General features: G+C 36.8%; 2 protein-coding genes across 7 annotated transcripts in view; one reads left to right on the top strand and one right to left on the bottom strand.

Moving 5' to 3' along the window:
* Positions 1-1876: 1876 nt before the first annotated feature.
* On the top strand, positions 1877-9415 carry LOC102792214 (protein phosphatase 1 regulatory subunit 12B-like). 3 transcript variants are annotated; one of them, XM_006782855.3, is made up of 7 exons: positions 1877-2209; positions 6012-6028; positions 6200-6338; positions 7023-7124; positions 7311-7361; positions 7441-7491; positions 9034-9415. In XM_006782855.3, exons 1-7 carry the CDS (start codon positions 2108-2110, stop codon positions 9118-9120), a joined length of 549 nt encoding a protein of 182 aa, XP_006782918.1. In that variant the 5' UTR covers positions 1877-2107; the 3' UTR covers positions 9121-9415. The 3 variants fall into 3 exon arrangements, with proteins under 3 accessions (XP_006782918.1, XP_006782919.1, XP_035760476.1); XM_006782856.3 differs by having other exon boundaries at positions 7314-7361; XM_035904583.2 differs by lacking the exon at positions 7441-7491.
* Positions 9416-10007: 592 nt separating this feature from the next.
* syt2b (synaptotagmin IIb) overlaps positions 10008-25145 on the bottom strand; it is a 28355-nt gene continuing 13217 nt past the window's right edge. For 3 of the 4 annotated variants that reach the window (XM_006782853.2, XM_006782851.2, XM_006782852.3), the window contains 8 exons: positions 21282-21510; positions 21005-21165; positions 18905-19036; positions 17144-17311; positions 16066-16233; positions 14904-15021; positions 14579-14712; positions 10008-14438 (listed from right to left, as the gene is read on the bottom strand). In XM_006782853.2, the coding sequence (XP_006782916.1) occupies positions 14223-14438; positions 14579-14712; positions 14904-15021; positions 16066-16233; positions 17144-17311; positions 18905-19036; positions 21005-21165; positions 21282-21486 (1302 nt within the window). In that variant the 5' untranslated portion in view covers positions 21487-21510 and the 3' untranslated portion in view covers positions 10008-14222. The remainder of the gene's footprint in view (positions 14439-14578; positions 14713-14903; positions 15022-16065; positions 16234-17143; positions 17312-18904; positions 19037-21004; positions 21166-21281; positions 21511-25145) is intronic. The other variant, XM_006782854.2, reaches the window with a different exon arrangement.

Raw genomic sequence — 25145 nt, forward strand, 5'->3', positions numbered from 1 at the left:
TGTCTTGACAGTATTTGGGTCTTCAAGCTACTAGACGGTAGCTAGCGCCTGTTTACAGGAGCAGTGTTTTTCTTTGCTTTGCAGTGTCCGTTCTTTTCAGCACATTTTAGTTTGTTGCTAATGACGGTTTGATGAAGCCCTGTGAATGTGTCCGATCGTGATGTTTCCATGTGCTTTTTATAATGTCTTTACTTATATTACTAAATAGACTTTAGTGAACAGGGTTTACAAAGGGGTTATATTTCTGCCATCCTCTTGGTCCGATTTCTCTTTAAAAAGTCATTTTTAATGTCAATTAGACTTTTTAACTGGATAAATAAAGGATACATAAATGTCAGGTTCCCATATTGTGGGTTCTACATTATGACAAGAATGTCATGTTTGTGGCTCAAGATGACTTGATATCATTCGTTAGGGATGCATTTGACATATGTTTCACATATTATAGGCCAACAAGTCAGTTATAGCAATTTAAAAACGGGAAATCACTGTACACAGTTCTCTCAGTGTGAAGTTCTTTTGTGAAAGCTACTGTTTTCTGCCAGCAGGTGGTGCCTGGTTACTACCATATGATGATGAAGCATACTGAATAAAGGGGATATGGAGAAAACAAAACCTTTGTAACTAGAGGATATGTGCCGTTAATCGTTATTTATTTATTTTTTGTAGCCAGTTTACAGGTTACTGTTAAATGTATCTATACCTCAGATTTCTCATGTTAAGTGGACTACTGTCATCCTTCCTCAGCCTTTGAACTGAAACTGATTAATAGACAACAGCAAGCCCTTTTTAAGTGACTGACTGACTCCTGCATTGTTAGGATGTTGCACTTTATGTAAACTGCACTGTCTCGCTGTTGTCCAGCATGAAATAAATAGAATAATCCAGAATTCTTCTTTAGTTGCAGTTACATCATGTACGATGTGATCCCATCAGCATTCCTGTAAAAATTTAAATTTGTAGAATTATTAGATTTTTAATGTGATTAGAGTACATGGAGATGATGTGTACACTGACTGAGGCTGAAACAAGAAATAAAACCAAGCCCTAGTTTGGTATGACTAAGATTCCTAAAACTTTCACCTCTCATAATGCTGAGAAACTACTCAGAATCAGATATTTTTGCAAAAAAAAAGTGTGTCTTTACCACTGGCACACATTTACAGCAGTGCATTATTTGTGAATAACTCACAGAAAATGTACCCTTTTTAGATAAATGAATGCCAAAAACTGCCTTTGAGCTGGTTACACTGCATTGCAACTAATGTAACCACAGACACATGCAACTTGGAGCTCGGTCAAAAGATTAACCTTTAACGACAGAATATACTGTAAGACATAGTATACACATGTCTCCATGGCCAAGCACCCTATATGTTTTTATTATTACTTTTCCTTCCTTTACTACTGTGCATTCAGAAGTGTCTTCCGCTAGTTATTTAAACTGGTAGGTTTTCATTTATTTATTTATTTATTTTAATGTAAAAGCCTTGGTTCCCTTTTGCTTAAATGACTCTATAGTAAATCACATTTTAATTCACAAGGGAAAAAAACTTCTTTGCCTTGAAATAAGTTTACTTCCCTTTGCATTATATACAGCATCACATTTACAGAATTTACATTGCATCAAAGTTACACCATAATATACAAAACAGGCTTTTCTTTTAAAAAGAGAATAATGTATATTCATTTTAAAACACTATTAATATGACTTTTTATTGTATTTGTATTTGTAATTTTTACTCTCGTTTGTTAATTCCTTTACACAATGCTGCTATAAAATCCTTTGGTACACACACACACACACGCATGCACACGCACACACATTGCAGCCCGCCTACTCCCCTCTCCCACCACTTCCCCCCACTATCTCACACTTGTGCAATTGTTTCACTCTCTTCTGATATGCAATGTCTCACTATCACGTGAAGAAGACGCTTGGATTGTCCTTTTACCAAAGAAAAAACAAATCTGATTTTAATCTTACTGGATAAAAAAATACATATCTCTCTACTTCTCTTTCGTTTAAGAAGGACATTAAAAAAAAATTGGACATACTTCTGACGACAATACTTCTGCATGCAGTGGTTCCAGCTGCCCAGGAGCGATGTCATCTCTACCCTCTCACAACAAAGATCCGTCACGCATCAGAAAGCAGCTCTCTGACTCTTGTCCAGTTTCTTCTGTTGCCACTACTAAGAGCCTGCGGGTAAGGCCTGATTGTCTTTAATCTTTTAAGTCTTTGTTCAGTGGCAGGAAATGCCATAAAAGGAAAACATTAACTTTGAGGTTCGGTCATTGTCGAAGAAATGTGTTGAAAACAAGCCACAGAGGTATTTCTGAACATTAGAACACACATAACTCATCACTGCCTTCAATCCAATCTATTTTTTTGGTCTGTTTTGTTTTTTGGACATAATTGTGTGGCATTAGCTAATCATTTTCTATGATTTATGCAGTACAATTAGGAAAAATTAGGGAAGTAGAATTTCTCAAAATATGCTGGACTTCATGTCTCTTCAACTGTTTCTGCAACATGATTACAATGTTTTATTTTGGTAGTCCAGTTTGACATTCTATCACTGCAGAGGTGATTTTGTGGTAATTTAGTAAGCTTATCTTTAGGATTACTTATTTTATTGCACTCTGGGGTCTGTGCAGTTAGATTATTAGATAATTGTAATAAACCATGTGGAGAATGTGCAGTTTTATATTGTTCATTACTGTATATGGGGATAGTTCAAATGACCATAGTAACACAGAAACTGATAAATAAAGCTACACATTGATGTTCGTGAGCAAGGGAGCAGAAAACTTGAAGGAAATGTTGTAATAAGCAGTTAGCAGTCTTATCTGTTTATGCAAACCAAGAACCTCTTGAGAAAAATATATGGTGTGACGCAGAGAAAAGTTTGTGAGAGAAAGGGCAACAGGAAGAAAGGAGGAGGAGGAGGCAAGAGAAAAATAGAGAGAAAGAGAGACAGAGCAGGGGGGGATGAAAGACAGGATGAAGAGGAACAGAAGGAAAGAGGGACAGAGTGCTTGGAGGACTGACTTGTGGGAACCCAGTATTTATGGATGTTTATCTCTCCGCTAGTCCTAAGGGAAGCTCATATTTTCCATTTGGGAATAGCTGGTCATTAGACAAAAAGTCCCTCACAGAATCTGGGAAGGCTGGAGGACAGATTTCAGATGGAGTCAGTCCTTCATGAGACAAAGACACAAAAACTTTTTGATCAGCATCTGTTTCTGTGCGATGCTGCTTAATATAAATCAGAGCTTTTTCCAGGTCTGTTTACAGTATATTGTTCATTGTCATTTACCTAGCATGGCAAGGTTTGCAGACATGACTGGATGTCATCTCTTTAAAGATCCCATAAATGTCTGAAGTGAAGCGTATCACTGTTTACACAATGTGCCTTCAACTTAAAACCCCGTCTCTTCTTTAGAGAATTTAGCTTACTTTATCAGTTTCACGTGACATGTAGCCCTCAGGCATAGGATACATATCGGCTTTTTGGCTTAAGTTTATACTACAGTCTCTACCAAAGGTCTCTGAAAGAATAAAGATGCAGTGTAAACTGTAACTGTGTGGACTGTCTTATATTAACAAGACAATTCTCTGTTTGAATTTTCTAAAAGACAAAATGCAGAAGTACAGGCAAAAAGCAAGATCATTACTTTTTCAAGCTTTAAACAAACGTATTGTTTGCACTAAAAGAGTTACAGTAAGAGCTTTTCTTATGATGAATAAACAGAAAGCACACTTCACGAAAGAGGATTAAAAGGTGGGTTTAGAAAAGAAACGTGGCAAAGCTATTTTTGTCTACTGGAGGCTGTATTTTGTTTTCTTGCCTTTTAATCTCTCACATCACACAAAAGTGGGCAGCCATGCTAGTATCTTTACAAGGCTGTATTTAGGAACAGCAGTGCTTTCAGCTAAATGCTAATGTCACCACAGGACTTGGGCATATATTTTCTTTTGCTCTCTAAGATTAGGATGTTTGTGCCATAACGTTTGCTAATCAAATGATAAAATCTTACCAGATTATACCTATTGCAGACAAATCTTTAAAGTATAACAATAACAAGTATCCAAGAAGTCCTCCAAGCACATAATAGTGTTGCTAATTTGTTCCTACTAATTTTAATAAAGAAATTCTTTATATGGATATCCATAATCTGTAGGCAAGGGACATAATGTTTGGTAGTGAAAATGTTTCTGTTTATGGGCTGCTTGTAGTCTGAGTGCTATTGACCGATGATTTAGCAGGTTTGGTTGCATGCAAGTAAGCAGTCAGCATGGAGAGCAAAAGAAACAGCATTTGCAAACACATCCAACTGTTGAAACGAAGACTCCAGTCTGACCTTTTTCTAAAATGACTGTTTAGTTTTGCCTTGGCTCTCTGTTTATTTTTCATTTCCTCTTGCTATTTGGTTGAATTCAGACACAGAAACTAGTTGGTTAGCATTAGATAACAAGAGCAATCTGAGTTAAAATACACAAGAAAAACAGTAAACACATGTTTAAAAAAAAGCTTTATTTTCTATACTCTATGGTGCTGAGTTACACTCACAGATTGTAGATAAAGCTGGATATAGCCACTGTGACATCATCTATAACTGGTCCTGCAGTGAAACTTCTAGCTGAGCATGTTTGCCACTGCTAGCTGTTTTGAAACCAAATTTCATGAGTGACATTAAACTGAAGGCGCTTGTAGGAAATGGAAATGGAGTGGAACTCATGTGGTGTTTTATAGTCTTACTGACCACTCAAAGTGCTTTGGACTACAAGCTACGAGCTACAAGCATATATAATCTAAGTACTTTATCTACCTCATGTTTATGGCCAATTTAAAATGAACAGATAAACCACAAATACGTATCTTGAGAGAAAGCCTGAGTGCCAGTACAAAAACACATGCAGGCATGGGGACAACATAACAATTTTTTGCAGTAACGGTAAACATATTTCAAGCAAGTGTTAGAGACTATTCAGGGGGCAGAAGAGTGTTTGTTGAGCTCATGGATCAGAGGAGCCAGTGAATGTTTTCTATAGAGTCTGACTTCTATTTGCATCATAGGCACTGCCAGTTGCTGGCCACGGAAGAATAGAGGCTCAAGGGACTTTTACAATGGCTATAGTGTTCAGAACAGAAAGCTAAGTCCATTGTTTAGATACAGTCTATAGTTTCACTACAGTTGAATGTGGCAGCACAAGTGTACATTTTACATCCACGTTTTTCTTCTTATTGTTGCTAGTTGTCTTAACTTTAAAATTTCAAATCACAAAAGGAAACAAACTTTTAAAAAAATATGCTATGGCCTTCCCAGTCACTGGATCTCAACCGTCAACTCAGCAGAACTGGTGTGGAAGACTTTGTACCATATATATAGTCCTTATATTTCATACTATACTATAATTACTAACCTTATAAGTTGATGTATTTATTATCCTATACTTTGTCATCTCCTAAGGAAATTATTTCCTAAGTTAGAGGTAAGCAGTAGTCCGTGCAGTAGTTATTACCTTTTTTGGATGTGTTTTAGCTATCTGTGCTTGTCAGTTTATTTAAGGAATCATTTCCTCTCCCCCCCTTTAACTTGGCTGAGAATTTCAGACTGCCATAAACCTTTTTTTTCCCCACTAAAAGTCCCTTTCAACATAATTCTTGAACAAGTAATTTTTCAGAAACCCAGACATGCGATTGCATGAATATTGATAATAAAGTCTGTATCTATATTCGCTGACATTGCGCATGTAATAAAATATACTCTGAGTCCAAATTACCTTTATTTTGTTTGTGCATGTGCTGGAAAATGGGGTTGAAATGGTTCCTTATGCAATGTAAGGTTTAAGTTGGGGTTAAGCACAGCTGATATCTTGGTTAAGATAATCGGGAATGTTTTTAAAAGTGCTTAGTGTGGTTGTCATACTGTATTTTTTTTTTTTTTTTTAAAAACTTTGGTCAGATTGCACCCCTTTCTAAAACATTTTCTTCTCATTTCAGCATGAGAGGGTGTCTAGGTAAGGTTCTTCTAATTTGATTTACACCATCAGTAAGAAAGGCATTACCACGTACCAGAATGACAGCAAAAACAGGAATCTATCCATTACTGACAGGAGTATATCCATTCAATTGGGCAAAGAGTGTGCTAAATCTGAATTAATAGTTACATACATCTCCTGTGTCTTCAGATTGGGATCATCTGGATCATCTGATGTCTCCAGTGACACATCAACAAACCATGCTGAGTCCTACTTTTTACAAAGAGAGAACAGACTATCTGCAAGGAAAAAGGCACAAGAAGAGACAGCAAATAATGATTATAAAAAGGTATGCGATACACCTTAAATACAAATATACACGACTGCTATAGATTTGTAATATGTAGATTCTGAGTGCTACTTTTTGACAGTACTGTAGATGCTTATGTACTGTAATAAAAGAATAAAAATAAAAAGAACAAACAGAGATTCAGTGGGCTCAATAATTCGTAACATTTGGATTTAATGAAAATGATGAATAGAATGGGAGCTACTGCTGATAATAATCAAATCTAATTTCAAATAGAAATGTTTTTAATGTTGTCAGATGAGAAAAATAGTTTATTCATATGACATTATATGAAAATGAATCAGAATCACATATTCAGGGGGACAGATACTAAGATGCTAATGGGTTCTATGTCGCTTTATGAAAGTAATATGATCACCAAAGATAGCACAGCTTATCTTGACAAACACAAGTGCCATGAGGGATTCATCCAAAACTTGTTGAAGCATTTCCCTCACAGCCACTAATGTGAACATCACGGGAGGAAAAAAGTCTCCAAAGTCAATATGATTCATTATACATGTAACACATATACTAAACCTAATGGCAATCTAATGTCTGTCAAGATATTTTAAGGAAGAAATCTGACCCTGATGGCAAATGATGAAAACTGAAACTACCACAAAAATGAGTCCTGTTGGCAGTGTTTGGTGGTGGAAATGCTAACATGTGGGTATTTTGTAGATGTATGAAAAGGCACTGGCAACAAATCAAAGGCTCAAGTCCCGACTGGAAACAAGTAAACAGGAACTCACCATGATGCAAGACCAGCTGGAGAGAGCACAGGTACTCTAAGCAAGGCTGAAGTAATGATCCAGAAACACTACTGAGAAACAAATTAACCATTTGTTTAAAAAGGGCAACAGTCCATTTCTTTTTACATAAATATGAGACATTGGTAACAGAGACTGTAGAATCAAGCTCTTTCCATAAATTGCAATCTTTTCTCATAGTAATCTCTCTTTACTGCAGAAGGGGAGACAGGATGACTGTGGGGCCAATGTGCTAGAAGCAGAAAAAAAGGTATGGACTCAAGAGGAGAAGTGTTTTTTAAGCATTTTTACTCATTTATTTTAATTACCTTTAATGATTATACTTAAAGGAAAGCTGGAGCCTTAAAAAGAGGATATCAGATATGGAAGAACAACTGAAGGTAAATGTTTTATAAATGCCTTAAAACTGAATTTGAACATTAAGTCTCTTTTGAGAATATACAGTAAGTGTTTGGTTGTAACTTGGTGCTGTGGTCTCAGCTGTTTTGTCTTCAGTGGCTTTAGCTGACATCATTTGTCACCATTATGCTCTGCTGGCTGTGGAATGTGTGAGCACTGCAGCGACTGAGCAATCAGTATTCATCTGCAGCGTAAAGCCCACAAATGTCTGCTGTGTTCTGTACAAGTGAATGCAAACAAAAACATCTTGTTGTCTGTGAATGAGAGACCTAAACAAAGATGCTGGTCTAAAAATATACCTTTACAACAGAGAAATTATTCAAAACTGGTCTAAAAGTATCTGTCTGTCAGTGTGTATGAACACATTATTGTATTTGTTTAATAAAGATCAGTCTGTCGTTTATTCTTTAGGCCAGTTTTCTTTCTGTACCAGTTACTAATAAGAGTAGAAACCAGAAACCTTCATAGAATGTAGATAAAAGATGGACATACCGTAGTCAGTATGATATCAGGTTTGGTTAGAAATAGGTTTAGAAGCCTCAGGCCATGGATCAGATTGAGAAACCAAGAAGCACTGAACACTTATACAGTAGCAAACTATGAGTCACAAGGTAGGTCCTCTCTGCAGCATACCTGGTTTTTTCATCCTATTTGACTTGAATGGGGTCCAGAATCTAAAAAGAGAACTTAAAAGTAGCAACTAAGACCTCAGGAGAGTGTTTAGCCTGGCCATAGATCAAAGGAGCCAAAAAGCATTTTTTTTCCCCCCATAGATTACTATACAACTGAACATGCAGGAACCATCTCATGCTGGTGATAAGACAGACTGTAGGTTTAAGGCACTTTCTTTGCTTTCACTTTTCAGACACTGAAGCTACGTCCATCATTTATAAACACCAGCAAACTTGTATTGAGTTTCACTTTAAGCAGGACCTTGTTACTGTCCACTTTGTGAGCAAGAATTATTTTTCTCTTAGAAGACACCTTTCTGTATCCATGTGTTTCTCTCTCCTGTGTTATGCACAACTTTTAAAAAGTGGTCTCTGCACAGATCAAGATTCATTGTATTTATTAATATTGTATGTAAATGCTATGACAGTTACGGGGTGTTGTGGTCACTGTTGATCAAATCTAGTGAAACAAATTTTGTACTTAAAGTAAATATTGTTTATAGCAAAAAATGTTTACTTGTGGTTTTGCAAGAATCCAAGGTTATGCCTTTGTTTTAAGAGGTAAATTAGCTGCGGGTGGTCTGTTGTTCTCTGAATATGCTTCCTGCTACCTCCCATTTGATGTGACCAAGGCTGAAAAGATTACTGACATGACCAGAAATAAAAACCAGTCCTTGGTGTGTAGCCCATGAAGACACTACCAAAATATGAACTTACTTTTAAACTACAAATTAAGAACAAGCAAATCCTTATACTAACCACTGTAAGCAGAAATGCTCTACCTGGGACGAGTTGTAGGACTTTTTAGATACTCTGTCCATCCTTATGTTTTTATACTCTCTTTTCCCTCAGATTAAAGCAGAGCTTAAGATGGAAAACCAGAGACTAAAGGATGAGAATGGGGCTTTAATCCGTGTCATCACCAAACTCTCCAAGTGAGAAGGGAAGCAGACAGGAGGGAAGAAGAAGAAAGGATTCAAGAAGTCATATTTTAATCTGTATCCTTTAAATTTCTGAAAGCATAAGTCCATCTTCTGAAAAGATATGTACAATGGTCAGCAGAATGTATTAAACTGAGCCCTTTCTATCGATTGTTTAGAAAGATGAAAGAGATGTTGATTTAATACTGATTTTCCATCCTCCTGTTCACCTATAAGAAGACACATTTGTCCAACTGTAAACGCACAATACATCAATTTAAAATTTTAAATGTAAACTCACTAAATATTTCTAAATAAAGGCAAATGCCAGTTTATGTGTTTCTTATTACTGTCTTTACGTGAGTAAATTGTCCTCAAGTAAACAGTATATGAAATTTTGTTACTGAGTAGACACTTTCACAAAAAAGGACAAAATATTGCAGGTATTTCCAAAGAAGCATTGCCATGGAAACAGCAATATTTGGCCTATTCCATATGCAGATCATGAAAATGGGCTCTGAACTATCAGGGACAGTGGGTGATGGATGAGAAACATTTTTTAGGAACGTAGGAGTGTCATCTCTGATTTAAGAGCTTTACCTTGACTGATGATATTGCAAGTAACACGATCTTTGGCTTACAAGTTTAAATAGAAAAAAATGTTTAAAAAAATTATGCATTTATCTATTTTTTCCCTATAAAAGTGTCAAAACAAATTTAGCTTTCTTGTAAAATATCGGTTCAATCTCTGTCTTTTTACATTTTTTTAACGCTGGGCTGTCTTCTATGTGTCACACTCAGCTACTAAGCTGTTTCTTGGTATTTATTTTATGCATGCAACGCCACCCGCTGACCATAAGTGGAAATGCATCCTCTAAATACATTTACACAACACATGGGACAAAGCTACTTAAAATGCCTTTATTTCCTATTATTACATATGAACAACACAGAGATATGCTCTGATCACATCCTCATATTTTGGTTCCCTTGAGTACTTCAGTTCTACACAGAATGATGTATGAGTACAACTTTTTTGGTCTTTTTTCTTTGCTTTTCTGCTGGAAAAACATGGATTCTGTACAGAATTAAATCATGCAGTTCACAAAAAGGCACAACTATTGACACACCTCTACAACAAGACAAAACAAGAATGACGAACGACATTCAAGCATTTCCCTTGTCTATGTTGCTGGGTAAGTGAATATATAAGCGAGCCGGACTGTCTTTGGATGTTCTGTTATATGGCTATGTTGACTTAACAGGATCATGACTGTAAAGGAACCATTACCGAAGCAGCAGGTTGGCAGTATTGCATTTCGAATGTTGAATGTTGAATCTGCACTGTTTGGGTCTGCTCTGTGCCCAAGACAGCTTGTGAGACCCAGGAAGACAGGGATTTTGTTGCCTGCATCGCAGAGAAGTGCTAACATACCTTAACAGAAGACCATTTAACGAATGCTGGCTCTACACTCCTGTTGAAAATACATAAACTAGCACATGTTTCAGTTTCAGCACATCAGTTCCATATCAAAGAGTAGAGGATGTGCTGACACACAGTGTACTAAAGGATGTAATGAGGTGCTTCTCCACAAAAAAGATATTGGAATTAGACATTAATCCTCTGTCTTCAGCTCATCTCCTCAAAACCAGAAACACAGTCTTAATGTGAAAGATAGAGTGCAGAGAGGATTAGGCGCGTTCATCTCCGTGCACTCCATCTTATAAATAAGGCTTTATCAAATCGTAAATGATAATGACTCAAAAAGCAAAAAAATGAAGGCCCACATTGTAAATGATGTGGCAGACAGCGTCAGTATCTCAGAGCATGCACAAACAACACAACACCAGCTCATCCTATTGTAATCCCTTAGTTAAAGTATATCAGTTCATACAGTGGCATTTGTAATGAAAAAAAAAATATTGATTGCTTGATTATTAGATGGTAGCTACTTAAAAGAACAGCATCAATAATCTGGTATGCTGTAATAATATTTAATTACTTATGAAGCAAAGAAGACACTACTGAATAATGAATTAACTGAATTCAGTTTAGTTTATCCTCCAATTTAGATAAAAGCTAATTTGCTTGAAAAGCAACAAGATGAGGAGGTACAATTTAATGAAGTGTGACGAAAAAGGGGCTACAAGTCAGTTAGCTAATGTACGGCACTGACATTTGATTAACTAAGACTTGACACCCGTCTGGCAGGAGTACATAAAGGAAACACTTAGGTACACTGAGATAGAAAATTAAGGAGACAACAAGTATTCTCCTGTTTTGAAATATATACAATTAACTGATTATGTATTAATACACTCAGAAACGAACAATTATTACATGACTTGTAGCCAGAGGCAAAAAAACACACTAGCATAGAGACACATAAAAACAATGACGGAAAATCAGACGATCGTGCAGTTTGATGAAAACACAATGGATTTCCATGTGACACTAAAATCAGCTGTGTTTTTAACTGAGGCATTCATGGAATCTGGTAAGCCAAACATGGATTGTTCAGACATACATTCAGCAGAAATTCATACACTTTGCAGTCAGTGCATCCTTTTTTGATACTCTGTTTTATTATAAAAATGACACAGAACACAAACACACATACACAATATAATTATGGTTCCTCTTTAAAACATGCAGCTATTTACATCATCTTGTAAATACATGCTGTAGCCTATTAACAAATTTTGCGGGATGCATATGTTAACAATCGTAAAGAAGTACTGTGGATGAACCTGTCAATGTGCCGCTGCTCACCATTAGATACTTCTGCTGGCGACGTGGATGCAAACGAACGACTGCCTTAACACTTTTTTTTTTTTAAACAAACTGCCCCCTTATAAAAATGTCCTGAAAAATCCATGTTGACATTTAAAAGCACTCAATGTAGACACAAATTTCTATGAGTTAATTTTTTCTAGTTTCAGAAATTCTGAGAAAATATTTTAATGTGTTGGCCTCCCAAGATCTGATTTTGGATTTTTTGATTTAAAGAAAGTAATTCACAAAACACAGATTCCCTGATTTTGTCTCACTTAGAATTCACTGATAACATCAATGTATCAACTCCGGTTGAGTGGATGAGTGGGCTGGAGCCAATCCCTGGAGATAATCCACAAGGGATGGGGTAAAACCCTGGACATGTGTCCAGTTCCATCAATTCATGGCCAGTTCAGAATCCAAAATTACCTACGTAAGCAGTGAAACTCAACAACAGAGAGGCTCTAGACAGTGTTTGAAGCCAGAAATTAGTCGTCATTAATAATGATTTCAGTTACAGTGATTTGAATTATAAGAAAGTGATACTGACTCTTTTCCCTCTCGGTAAATTAGGACGATTTTTCAGGTTCAGGTTGTCACCACGTGTGATTAGAGAAAGTGTCATCCATTTTCTAAAGCTATTTTTGGGGGGTTTTAAGGTTCCTGCAATAAATGACAATTTTAATCCTACATATGTCTACATTTAACTCAAAGAAACCAATATGGGGACAGTCATGATTCTTTAGTTAAGAGGAGCTGCTACAGGAAAGAGATCAGGTCATTGGTAAATTCAGTGGAATTTAAATGTCAACATTTTAAATGTTCTATCCTCAGTCATCCCTTTATAATAATCAATTCTTTGTGTCCTTTTTTGCTTCCAAGCCACTAGACATTACACTAATAATTTGCCTACAAGTTTCAACATCACCATATTGCAGCCCTGTCTCCAGGATCAAAAAGCTTGTGTCCCGACCGAGTGATTCAAACAAGACAAAATACTGCGAGGCATGATACATGCTCTATTCTGCAGCTCTATTTGGTTCAAGCAGATGGTCCAGGGTGTGTGTATTGTATATGTTTGATGATACAGTTGCTATGTTTAGATTCTACAAACCTCATTAATACTTCCTTTTAAAAATCAAAGCGACATCTTACATTTCAAATTCAATAATCTATAAAAACATTTCGTCTTTGACAGAAATCCTCATGTTGTTTCAGCAGAAACTACAGAAATATTGAAGTGAATTACAGTAGAACTACAACATCAGCCAATGACGTGGAATCGTTTTAATGAATGTCAAAACATAATAACCAAAGTGGCACTGTCTTTTACTAAACAACAGAAATCAAAGAAGCATAGTCAGCACTGTTTTCAGCATCATTGGTAATCCTTTTTAGTGCCTTACTTCTACAATGGATAAGTAAGGTTTTACATCCAAGTGGTCAACATAGCCAGATTTCAAATGGCACATTCACAGTGTCCCTGACACATTTTGAACAATATTCAACCACTTTAAAATAAACAATAAAACCTGCACTACTTCTCAAAGTGTCATATCAGGAAGGCACCCTTGTATTCCTGTCTTACATTACACCTGTCTGAAGACACAGAAATGTGGGTTGAAGCTAAATGCATAGATGGGCCTTCGTGGCAACACAAAACAAGCAAGTTAAGTCAGACAACTGCATCATCCCTGCTATATGGTTCTGCTGCACTGTTTGCACCATCTCATATGTGAGCTGATAAAATCAAGAAAAATGTCATACATATTCCAGAATTGATTGTTGCATTCATTGATCTCAACCTGATTCATCTGCACTTGAATCTCTTCGCATTGATAGACTTAAGACAAACTTTATGCAGGAAATAACCCCAAATTACAGTACTTTCTATTGCAAGTTAAAGCACAGTTATTAGCAAGACACAATACTGGGCGTGATGCACGCAGAGCAGTGGGGAGGTAAGTAAAGCATGCTCTATAAACTAAACTAAAGCCTTTTTTTATATATATATATCCAGCATTGTCTTCACCAATACTCCCATTCAGTGTCAGCACCCTAAGAATGAGATTCTTCAAATGAAGGAAAGACTAAAAGTCGATCATTCATTAACCAGTCACCCGGTAACTCAACACCATTCTTCTCAGCATACGTTAATGTGGGAAATGTGATGCTCAAAAAGAGTTTCAGATATTCTACAATGTTTTTTTTTTTTTTTTTTTTTTTTTTTTTTTTTTTGAGCAGGACTTTAGACAAATAGTCATGTGTGAAGTCGTGAAATTCATGCAAAGTAGGGATGAAGATTGGATTTCTGAGTTAGTGCATTAGCTGGTTGGTGAGATGTGTTACTTCTTTGCATTCAGCTTTGCCAGCTGGCCATCAATTTCCTCCTCTGGCTGCAATGGGTGCCACTGGGCAATGGGACGGCGTGGATTAGCCAGCATGTCAGTCCAGTGCTTCAGACCTAAGCCAGTAGCCTTATTGCCCACGAAGATTTTTCCAATGGCATCATTCTTACCTATCTTGTCATAATCAAACACTGTGACTGCCACCAAGATTTTCTGAGAAGGCAGCAAGATAAAATTTAATCAGTGATCTGTTTTCTGGGCATTTCATCATTCAAACTGTAGTGGAGATTCATTCATGAGCTATTATAACATATCAGTGAAGTCCAAAAGGTGTTGTATGACTTGTACTGTACCTGCATCTGTTCCAGGGGGATTTCAAAGCTGAAGGATTCATTGTAATATGGGTTTAGGGTGTTCTTCTTCACTGTAGTCTTCTTTTTCTTCAGACGCTTACCACCCTGGAGCAGCTGGATCTTTACATAAGGATCTGGAAAAAAAATGAATATGATGAACAAAAGAGAAAAACTTATTCTGTCAATGACACAACCTTTAGTGTTTCTTAATTTGTTTGTTTGTTTGTATTTTAAATGGTTTTTCTTTGAATTTTCTCTTCGAATTGAATTTTCTTGCATGTGCCTAGAAAATTCACAAAGGAAGAGATGTGTTTTTTTTTTCTACCAGATAAACCGCAGGCATCCATCTTCTTCAGATTCTTTGCCTCCAGGATGCAGACAGTGAGTTTTCCAGCAGTGGGGACATAACGAAGGGAGATGCAGATATCTCCAAGTTTCTCAGGCTTCGCAGTAAGAGACACAGAAATGACAAGCACACATACTCATCAGATGTCCATAAAATGCATTTTCTGTGATGGGTGGGTGCAAAACATAGCTGTTATTTATCAAGATTTATACTCTTAGACTGAAACTGAGGGGTTTTTGTTGCTGCGACAGTGACATTATTTGGAATAAAACCCCTCTATCTGGATTTATGATCGCTCTGAGCTTTTAGACTTCGAAAATCCACTTTGATGACTGGGGGCAGGGATAACCTCGAAAAAGACACTGGAAAAGACTAGAGATACTAGCAGGTTATGTGTGTAATCAGTTCTGATAAATTTAAAATAGTGAGATAGTTTCCTTAATTATTCAAGCAAACTATCTCAGCATCATTGTTCACAGGTGTAGAAATGCAAGGAGAGAAATTTGTTGCTCCACTGACATAAATAAATTGTTTGATTTCTATATGTGTCTGAATGTTTGTGCACTGTTATGAAATTCCATCTTTTAAGAAATGCAAACTAATCCATGAGCTGAATTATTTCTGAATATTAAAGATGGGATAATCAACCAGTGCCATAGAAATCTTGCTGACTTCTCCAACCGAGTCAACATCAAGCCCCTCGGCCCTGCTGAGGAATAATGCAAATGGTAGTTTTCAAGTAAAATTAAATGCAAATAAATAAAGAGGGAGAATTTTTGGTGAATTACATTTAACTGTGTTTAAACCTGAATTGATACACAGTTAGTGCTCAAATAAGTATTCATGGCAGACTAACGAGAAACAAACTATAGTGGAACCATTTATCATAATGAAGGAACATGTAAGCTGGTGCAATGGTGGAGCTGAATGTGTTCTTAATTGATTTTTGGTCAACAATGGAGCATTGTGGCTCAGAAAAATAAGACATAATTGGTCTCTGTCTAGACAGACAATACTTGATAGTAGCATCAATTCATAATTGGTTTTGGGCTTTTTCTTAGTGTTGGTTGACACCCAGAAAGTTTAGAATATCAATGGTCTATTATTTAAAAAGCACAGAATGAATCAGTTCAATAAGCACCTCCTCTTGATCAGCACTCTCGAGATCCCGCCACTCCTCAATAGGCCGTCCAAGGTCAATGGTGTTCATGGGCAGCTTTACCTCTCCAATAACATCATGTTTAGAAAATCGGTCATAGTCATAAACAGACATCACCAAGGTCTTTCCACCAAGCTCCTCATAGGGTACCTGACCAAGAAACACAATGTCACTTATAGATTGTATTTATCTGTGTCACAGGATAAATATGTTTATTTTTAATGTCATTAAGCTTCACATGAACTGCCTCTGGATTTCTTGAAAAGGGCGAGTTAGTCCCACAGAAAAAAACCCTCATTAAATGATGCAAATACTTGCTTACAAATTTATAGTGTTTAGCAGCTGCTATACAGAAAACAGTCAATAATCAAAACTAAATGGAAAAAACTAAGTGAACTAAAAATGTTAAATGATAAATTATCAGAGAAAATAATCTGAGAAACCAGACAAATATTACACCCTAAAAGCACTAAATGAAATGCACGGTTATTTTCTCAAATGCAAACAACAAACATATTAGGAAAAACAAGTTATTACACTCCAATCCACAGAAATCTATGTGAAAATGAAGATGAGGACACCTCTACTACAACCTGCATAGGCAGACGTGAAATTAAAAAAAAGCATCTTCTGTTTTAAAAAGAAAGAAAATATCTGGAATAAATTTTGATGGAGAAACAATAAATCTGACAGTGAAATTCTCATGGGAGGCATCTGGAGATGGCAATAAAGGGCAGCCTGTGCAATAAGATATTTTTCTACTGCTGTTTTAAAATTTTGCAGACTGGTATCGCCTGCAGCTTGACCCAGAGAGACTTGCGAAGTCCCAGCGGGGCTTATTAGCTAGGAGCAGCTAAGAGCAGCATGTAGGATGTAGGCTGCATAGGCCAGTGGGTACACACACAGAGCCAGACAAACCTGACATACTGTCAGTTTCATACACAAAAGGCTGAGATAATGATTTGTGTTATGTAAAAAAAAACACAACTTGCTCAAATAAGATTTATGTTTCTTTTTTTCTTTTTACAGCTGCATGTTTTCATATAAGAACAAGACTCACCTTGAAAACAAATGTCTCATTGAAGACAGGGTTCAGTGTTTTTTTGTGCACTTTGGTGTCAAACTTCTTCTTCTTGTCAGGGAAGAGCAGGACTTTAACATAAGGGTCTGAGGTTCCACCTGAGTCCATGGACATGAGATCTGCAGCTTGAAGGATGCCAATTGTCAGCTGTGTGGAGAAAATGAGGGTGTATGTAAGCAACAGGAGCAGTGAAAACAGAATTTTATCAGGCAAAAATGCAACTTTTCTTTGAGGGTCACTGCCTCAGACTAGTTATATAAGCCTCGCAATCCATCACCACAAGCGTCTCAGCTGACTGGAGACGTACTGGATGTCAGAAGCTTTTCCTCAGTGTCATCCAATTGTCACAGTGTGGTAACTTCTAAAAAATGTATTACACTGTGTGCTAGAAAATACAGATTTTAGCAGTCTATATTTTACAGATACATTAAAAGTACAGCCATTTCACCCTCTACTGTGTTTCATATCTAGTGAATTATTGGCATTTTAATTGAGCACATGAAGGTTTGCTCATATGCTGTCGAGTAATCAGTTAAGCTGCTGGAAGTGCCACGGTTAGATAAATGTCTTTTTATTTACCTCAAGCCACTATAACAAGTTACCCTTTTAAGGTTTAGCCTTTTTTGTCTTTTCAGCCCTAAAAATAACTGTGGTCTTACTGACAATGTTCATCTTCTGCATACTCCTATTCAGGTTTTGTATAGTAACATCAACTTAACTGTCCTGTTTTGTTGCTATTAAAATTGTGAAGTTTATATTTGGTGTTTGTTCACATTCAACGGCTGAATTAGGGAACTCTCTATTCCTCAAAATGTCATGGAAAATTACTCTTTTTCTGGCTGCTGACAGTAATTTCTGATTTATGGAGTAATAAAAAAAACAGCTATCCAATATCCCCTTTGTAAAAACTTTAATACGTCAAAAGAATGAAAGAAGAATTCCGAGTCTCATTGATCTCACTCTTACCAATGTTCAGATATCTGTTCCAGAAAAGTTTTCAAAACTGGCAATGATGCCTAATTTGCATAATTGAATGTGAAATTTCAGAATACTTTACACAAAATAAATAAATACAAATATTTGATTAATGTCTTAATGGATCCAGGTAAGGAAATCCCAGAAAGTTGATCCCGCTCATGGGTGGCGGTGGGAGGAATGCGACTGAAGAAGTGACCTGGATGAGTGAAAAAATGTTTCTCCCACTAAAAACACTGTCCAGACAAACAGTTTCAGCTTTCTGGGAATTGGATTAATGTAAGTAATTAACTAGAGAAATCTTAAGGTATTATCTTTCAATTAAAATGTTTGCTTTAGTGTTTTGGTACCTTTAGAGTCCCCTATTATGAGCTGGATTACTCAGCACAGTGGCATTATGTGGTATTATTGCTACTATGCATCTCCCAGGTGAAGAAAATGTTTCATTCATGACACCCATGAAAGAAAAAGCTTGTTTTTTTCTTTGCACTTTGGGTTAAATAAACAAGAAAAAGCATTCATTTAATTACTATAACTTTACATTTTTTTATTATCTTTGCACAGAACCAAGCTACTACAGCGAGTTCCATACTGAAGATGACATGAATTGGGTCATCTAACTCTTTAATTTAAACATGTCTTTAAACACTAAAAAATTTCAAATGGGTAATTTAAATATAGCAGAACACATGAAGCACTCCCTCCAAAATTGTTAATTATTTCTAGAGCTTTTTTTGTAGTTCACAAAATGTGATAACCACAGACCTTTGTATTCTCAAAGTCATAATCTATAGAGTATTGCAGCTTCCCCAGTTTCTCCTGCTCTTTCTCCTCTTCCTCTTTCTCTTCCTCTGTCAGTCCAGTCTCTCCTTCATCATCATCGTCATCCTGATGTTTCTGCAGTGTAAAGGTAACAAAACAAAAAGCTATGTTAAAGGTAAGAGTACAAAATGCCAGGATACGGGGTTCCCCATAACAGCCAGCATGCCACAGACACTGGAGCTCCAGGAGTTTTTATGTGGGAGATACATGTTTTGGTTACTGCTTACCTGCACAGCACCTGATGATAAAAACCAGGAATTTATCATTTACAAGGACATAGCTGCCTGTAATTGGTATCCCTACTTTTGTTTTTAAGAAACTGTGAAATGATTGTCTCAGTGTTTGTGGATCAGTGGGCAAGTCCTTAAATCTGACATGCTTCAGCAGTACAGTGACAGCCAGCGTCAGTGGAGGCATTGCATGCTAGTTCCACTAAGAAGGGTAATAAATGCCACATCGTAATAGTGAAACTGAAAATAAGAATAATTTCTTGTTGTTAAAGGCCTTTAATCTTAACAAATGAGCGAGGAGATATAGGTTTGGATAGACCCCTAAGGAACTAGCTCACAACAGCAGGAACAAATGCATATTAATCAATAAAAAATGTGACATAATATTCAGGGCAAGGGGATGTATCTTATTTTGTAGGATTTATTTTTAAGACTTCAAATTTGTTAACCTGCATTTCTTTAAATTAATGTGGCAAAATAAATGCTTCTCCTTTCACCTCACCATTATTACAAAACTAAATCAGGATTAAAGGGCACAGCCAGCTATTTGAATTTTTTTTAGAGCCTTACTGCTTCAATATGATTTTTCTTATTGAGTAACTTAAGTGATCTTGACTTTGTAAACTTTTCTTTGGGTCATCCAGTGTCGTCCCATCCTGCCTCCTCCTTGAGTATTACCATAAAACGAAGAGATTTGCAAATATTTGGCTCACCATGCAGTTTTATCATCACCGTTCCCATGTCTCCCAAACAACCAGCCATGCCCTTTATCACATGCACAGATTAATAGTGTTAACAGTCTTGCATATCATATTTTAATCCAATACTTTCCATATTGGTGTGATTTACAGTAACATTGTCCCAAGAACAATGTGTTAGATGGTTAGACTCTCCTCTCTGGGGTTTATGGAGCACATCATAGCTTTCCATTGTTACATTCTCAAGCTATCATACCAAAAAAACTACAAACTAATGGGGAGGAAATTAAAAAAAGAAAGAAAGAAAAAATAGCAAAGGAAGCTACAACTTTCATTCCATGAAACCCCCCTCCGCCCTGGGGGCCAGAGAGCATCGACATGAGCTATCCACCTACCGTAGAGCAGGAGTCCACCACAGTCAAGAAACACGAGGCACACACAAGACAGACACAAAGCGGAAAAGGAGGAGAGCAGAGAGAGGAAGAGATTCAACTCACAAGACACCAAACACACTTCAAAAAGAGAGGCAATCAACACCACCACAATCATGATGAGAAATGACACGCTTGTTTTAGGCTCAGGGTGATAATTTCACATTGTGGACACAAGCAGTTGATTGCTTTAATTAACTGTCAGTGGAGCACAGGGCAGTCTATGTTCATATAAGCTGTTTAGCACATCAAATTAAGAATTTATCCTTAACTTTATTGCACTTTGATTCACAACTTCCTGATCATTCTGCCGGCCTCATCCTTTCATTCATTACCTTTTAATATGATAAGCTTTGTTTTGTAAGTTCTCTGCTCATTATTCTTTGCCACATTTCGATAAAGTGTGCCGTTTTTCACCATGGAGCACAATGGAATACGTCACACATTTAAACAACCACAACAACAACAACAACACAAATTGAGGGGAAGAGAGCTCTCCTTGTGTCCTCTACAGCCTGGGCTAAAAAAGCTGCTGGTAAAAGATCAGATTTAGTTAGCAACATTGTTAAAATGTTGTAATAACAACTTGAATAATAAATTATTGTTGACAAGAAGCGACAAAACTTCACCAATGCATCTTGTAACCTTGACTCTTTTGCATGTAGGAAGCGCGAGGCATCATACCTCACCACCCTGCATGTTCTTCATGTTGAAGCCATCCTTTCCCTTCTTTCCTTTCTTGTTCTTCTTCTTCTTGCAGCAACATTTTTTGATTATGCAGAAACAGCAGGTGAGGATTAGCAATGCTGCCACTACAGCAATGGCAATCAAAGCCCACGGAGGCACTGTTGATTTCAAAATAAACGAGGAAAAGTTGATTTGAATGGAACTTTGGTGTTTGCCAAATGTGAATGTTTTGTAATGCTTGGAATGATGTAAAAAGCTCTGCAGCATTACTTACGTGGGATTTTATCAATTTCGTTCAAGAATTTGCTCTTGATCTCCTCAAACATGTCATTCTTGCTGATCTCTGTATTGTTCGAGCCAGAAGTATCTGGTGCTGAGGTGGACATGGCGGCTGAGGTGGGAGCCATGGTCATGGTGGGGGCACTGGTGGGCTCGGCCGCTGTCATGGCCTGTGGCCGTCTGAACAAGTTGAACTTCATTGTCAAAGACTAGGCACAGCGTCCCTGAAACACAAAGAGATCAAATATGAAGCAACAAAAATTGCTTTAGTGGTATCATGGACGATTTGTCAAAGAAAGTGAAAAATATTAAATGTTGAATTAGAATAAACTCAGGCTAACAGCGAGGAAGTCATAATGGAACTCAGTCAAATTTAGCCATCTGCACCAACAACAGAGGCAAAGATTGAAGTAACTTCTTAAGAGGGGTGGTAAATACATTAGGTTACCTATTCACCAGCAACCAAAAATGTCCACTAGGAGTCAACCCTCACCTTCAAGGTGAAATGCAACTTCATATATGGACAAGGCTTAAAGGTATTGTTGAAATGCATTTTTGTGTAGCCTAAACTTATAGCCGAATAATCACTCCAGGTATGGTAGAGTATCTACTAGATTAGCAGATCAGACAGTTAGAAAGACTGCAGTTTCACTTAAAACAATACATTAATTTTCCACATATCAGTCAAGACCACTGCAGTTGGCGGCATGATTTTTGGTTCTCCCTGCCAACTATTAACCTAGTAAGTAATCTAAAACTCCAGAAAGCTGCTAAAGTGATTCCTCAGCTTTCCATTATAATTTTTAATTTTATGTTTGAGTGATGATGACCTTGAGAGCTGCAATAAGCTTTCTCAACTCTGTGAAAGATGGGGAGTATGAAAACAATGCTTCATCTGGGACTCATCACACTCATCACACAAGTCGCAGAAGTTGAAAGCCCTTGATGTTGCTGATGATATGATAATTTAGTGTGTGTGTGTGAAACTGTGACCTGAGATGATTACACCTCCACCTTCAAACACAATGATCTTCCAGGCCTAAAGGAGAGTCTAAAAAGTTATCCAAAATTAAAGGAGTCCTCAATATATGTGAGTATCTGTACATGTACATGATGGCACAATTGTTAAATGATTTTATAGAATAATCAATACATAAACAGCATCATTTTGTCAGGTAAGTATAAAGAGAGACATTAAAGATGAATAATTAGCTTGTCTTAATGACTTGAACCAGAAGAAAACAGCTGCTAACTCAAAATTAGCAAATGTCAGTTGCTTGTCAAACCGCAGAGTATTGTTACTTAAAAATATATATGATGAGTGAGCTTTAGAGGTCCTTAAGATAGACCTTATTATATGTGACAGAACCATATCTAAGCTTCTATTTTTCTGGAAAAATACCAGAAACACCTTCCCTGACATGACGAATCACGCTTCTCTGTCTGGCAACCCGATGGGTGAGTCTGGGTTTGATGGTTGGCAGGAGAACGATACTTGTCCAACTGCATTGTGTCAAGTATAAAGTTTGGTGGAAAGGGAATTATGGATGAAGAACTTTACTGGCCTGCACAGAGCCTTGATCTCAACCCAATAAAATACCACTGAGATGAATTAGAGTTCACATTTCGAGCCAGGCCTTCTTGTCCAATGTCAGTGTCTGATCTCACAAATACACTTCTGGAGTAATGGACAAAAATTCCCACAAAAATCAGACTCGTAAAACTTGTGTAAAGCCTTCTCAGAAGAGTTTAAGCTGTTCTAGCTGCAAATGTTGGGCCGGCATCACACAACCCTATGGATGAAGAATGTATGTCACTCAAGTTCAGTCATTTGAAGGTAAATGACTGAATAGTTTTGGTAATAGGGTTTTTTTTCTACCAACCAACTAATCTGTATTTATTTTTATTATTTATAACCGACTAATCAATGTTTTGAAGTGATCAGACCAATAAATAGTTGAAGGTTCCACCTTAAGAGTTCAAATGTTTTAAGATCAATCTTAAAATAGATTCTGAAATTTTATAGACTGAAGTTTAACAGGTTAGAGGTAGCTGGAGATCTAAGCTGTGACTTTAAATAACATAAGAAGGCAGTCATCTAAATCAGTTTCACCTCCCAACATACTCTAATAAAATGAGTGTCTTCTCAGAAGGGCCCTCTTTTAACAGATGACAACTCCAATTTAACTCTCAGCCCCAAGTGAGCATTATGTTATGTATTCTCTGTTTGCTCTTTGCATGACTGCTGGTGGCAGCAACAACACTAACATTTACTGCTGAGCACAAATGTCAATGCTCTGGTCTAATTGAACCTTGCTGTTTGTCAAACTGCTGCAGATCGCTAGATGAATTTGAAAACACCTGCTTAGTTTTAATTAACTATGAATAACTGTATTATAGTGCTGGGACATGATTGTTTCCTACTGCATTTAGTCATTTATTTGACTACTGTGTATATCTCAGGAGCATAATGGTTTAAATTGTGTCAGTAAGACTACTTATTTACCACAGTGTGATATATTTCTAGGAGCTGCTGCTCTGACTGATATGTTTTTTTTAAACCAAATAATATGATTTTGATGCTGCCTTTACTCTTACATGAGCCCCACAAACTCAGCATAGTGCTTAAGAATAACTGGCAGCTTGACATCCTTTTATTCGTTTTGTCACTCTGCTAATGTTTCCATGTTTATTTGTTTTTCACTCCAGGGTAAAGAATTCAAAGAAATAAAGCAATTTAAGAGAAAAGGTCACAGAATTAAGATGTGTTCAAGCAACTAAGGAAAATGTAACATGATTTACATATTTTATAATTGCTAAGCACATTAGGTATAATGTTTTATATCCATGCTATGGATGTAAGACAAGTATAGAATTAGTACTGGCAACTAAGTTTGCTAGCGTTACACCTTTTTCAGTTGATCTACTGTGATCTGTATGAGTTTCTTACTATAAAAAAATTTTACTTTTTATTGTGTAAGCTTTAAAGTACAATACTATCAGCTTTTAAATCAGCTGTTTGCTTGTTATAACACTGTTATTTTATTTTTATTACTGTAAAATGTACATACATGTCCTCCTCATATAACATGAATCCAGTTTATTGTCTTTCTTGAACTATACGGTAGCTTCCCACAATTCTTTGCAACACCTGGTTAGAGAAATGCTTGCACAAAGAAGAGGTCTGGTCAAACTGTGATTAATTGCTTCAGCAGTCTCAGCCATTGTGGCTCATTGCTAGCTGTTCTCAGCTATGCAAATAGTAGATGCACATACAGAACTATCATAATCTAAAAACACTAAATAAGTGCACAGTAGCTAGATGTTAATGTTTTTTCTATAGATATCAGCATTTACAGTATTCAACTGTATCTGTAACTGTGTTGCTGTAACTGTGTTGCTACAGTTTATGTGTCATTATCAAAGGAAGTGGTCCGCAGCTAAGGATATCAGTACCTCAAAGTAAAAGTGAACTGTCAGAATATGGCAAACATAATGATGATAAAAACCCAATCTTAATTAATTTGCAGCCCACAGATCGATAAGTATTGCATTTCAACATGTGCACTTTAGCACAGACTTTCTATTGCTGTAAGGTAGACTGTGCACTGTTCACATACAGTGGTGGTCTATGTGCTGTGGGCAAGCACATCATTGTTGCTAAGCAATACTGATAACGTCTATAGCTGAAGTGACCAACCAATCAAATAACCAGTTGGCTCAAGGCCAGTGTCAAGTCACTGCCCAAGTGGTGGGCATGACATGATACGAATGCAGACTGCTGCCACTGAGCTGAAATGTATAATGGTTAAGAATAAAGTTTTTGGTCCATAAAGGTTCTTCAAAAACATTACATTCA

Source organism: Neolamprologus brichardi, chromosome 5, assembly GCF_056152115.1.
Source record: "Neolamprologus brichardi isolate AB-2024 chromosome 5, ASM5615211v1, whole genome shotgun sequence".
NCBI lineage: Eukaryota > Metazoa > Chordata > Actinopteri > Cichliformes > Cichlidae > Neolamprologus > Neolamprologus brichardi.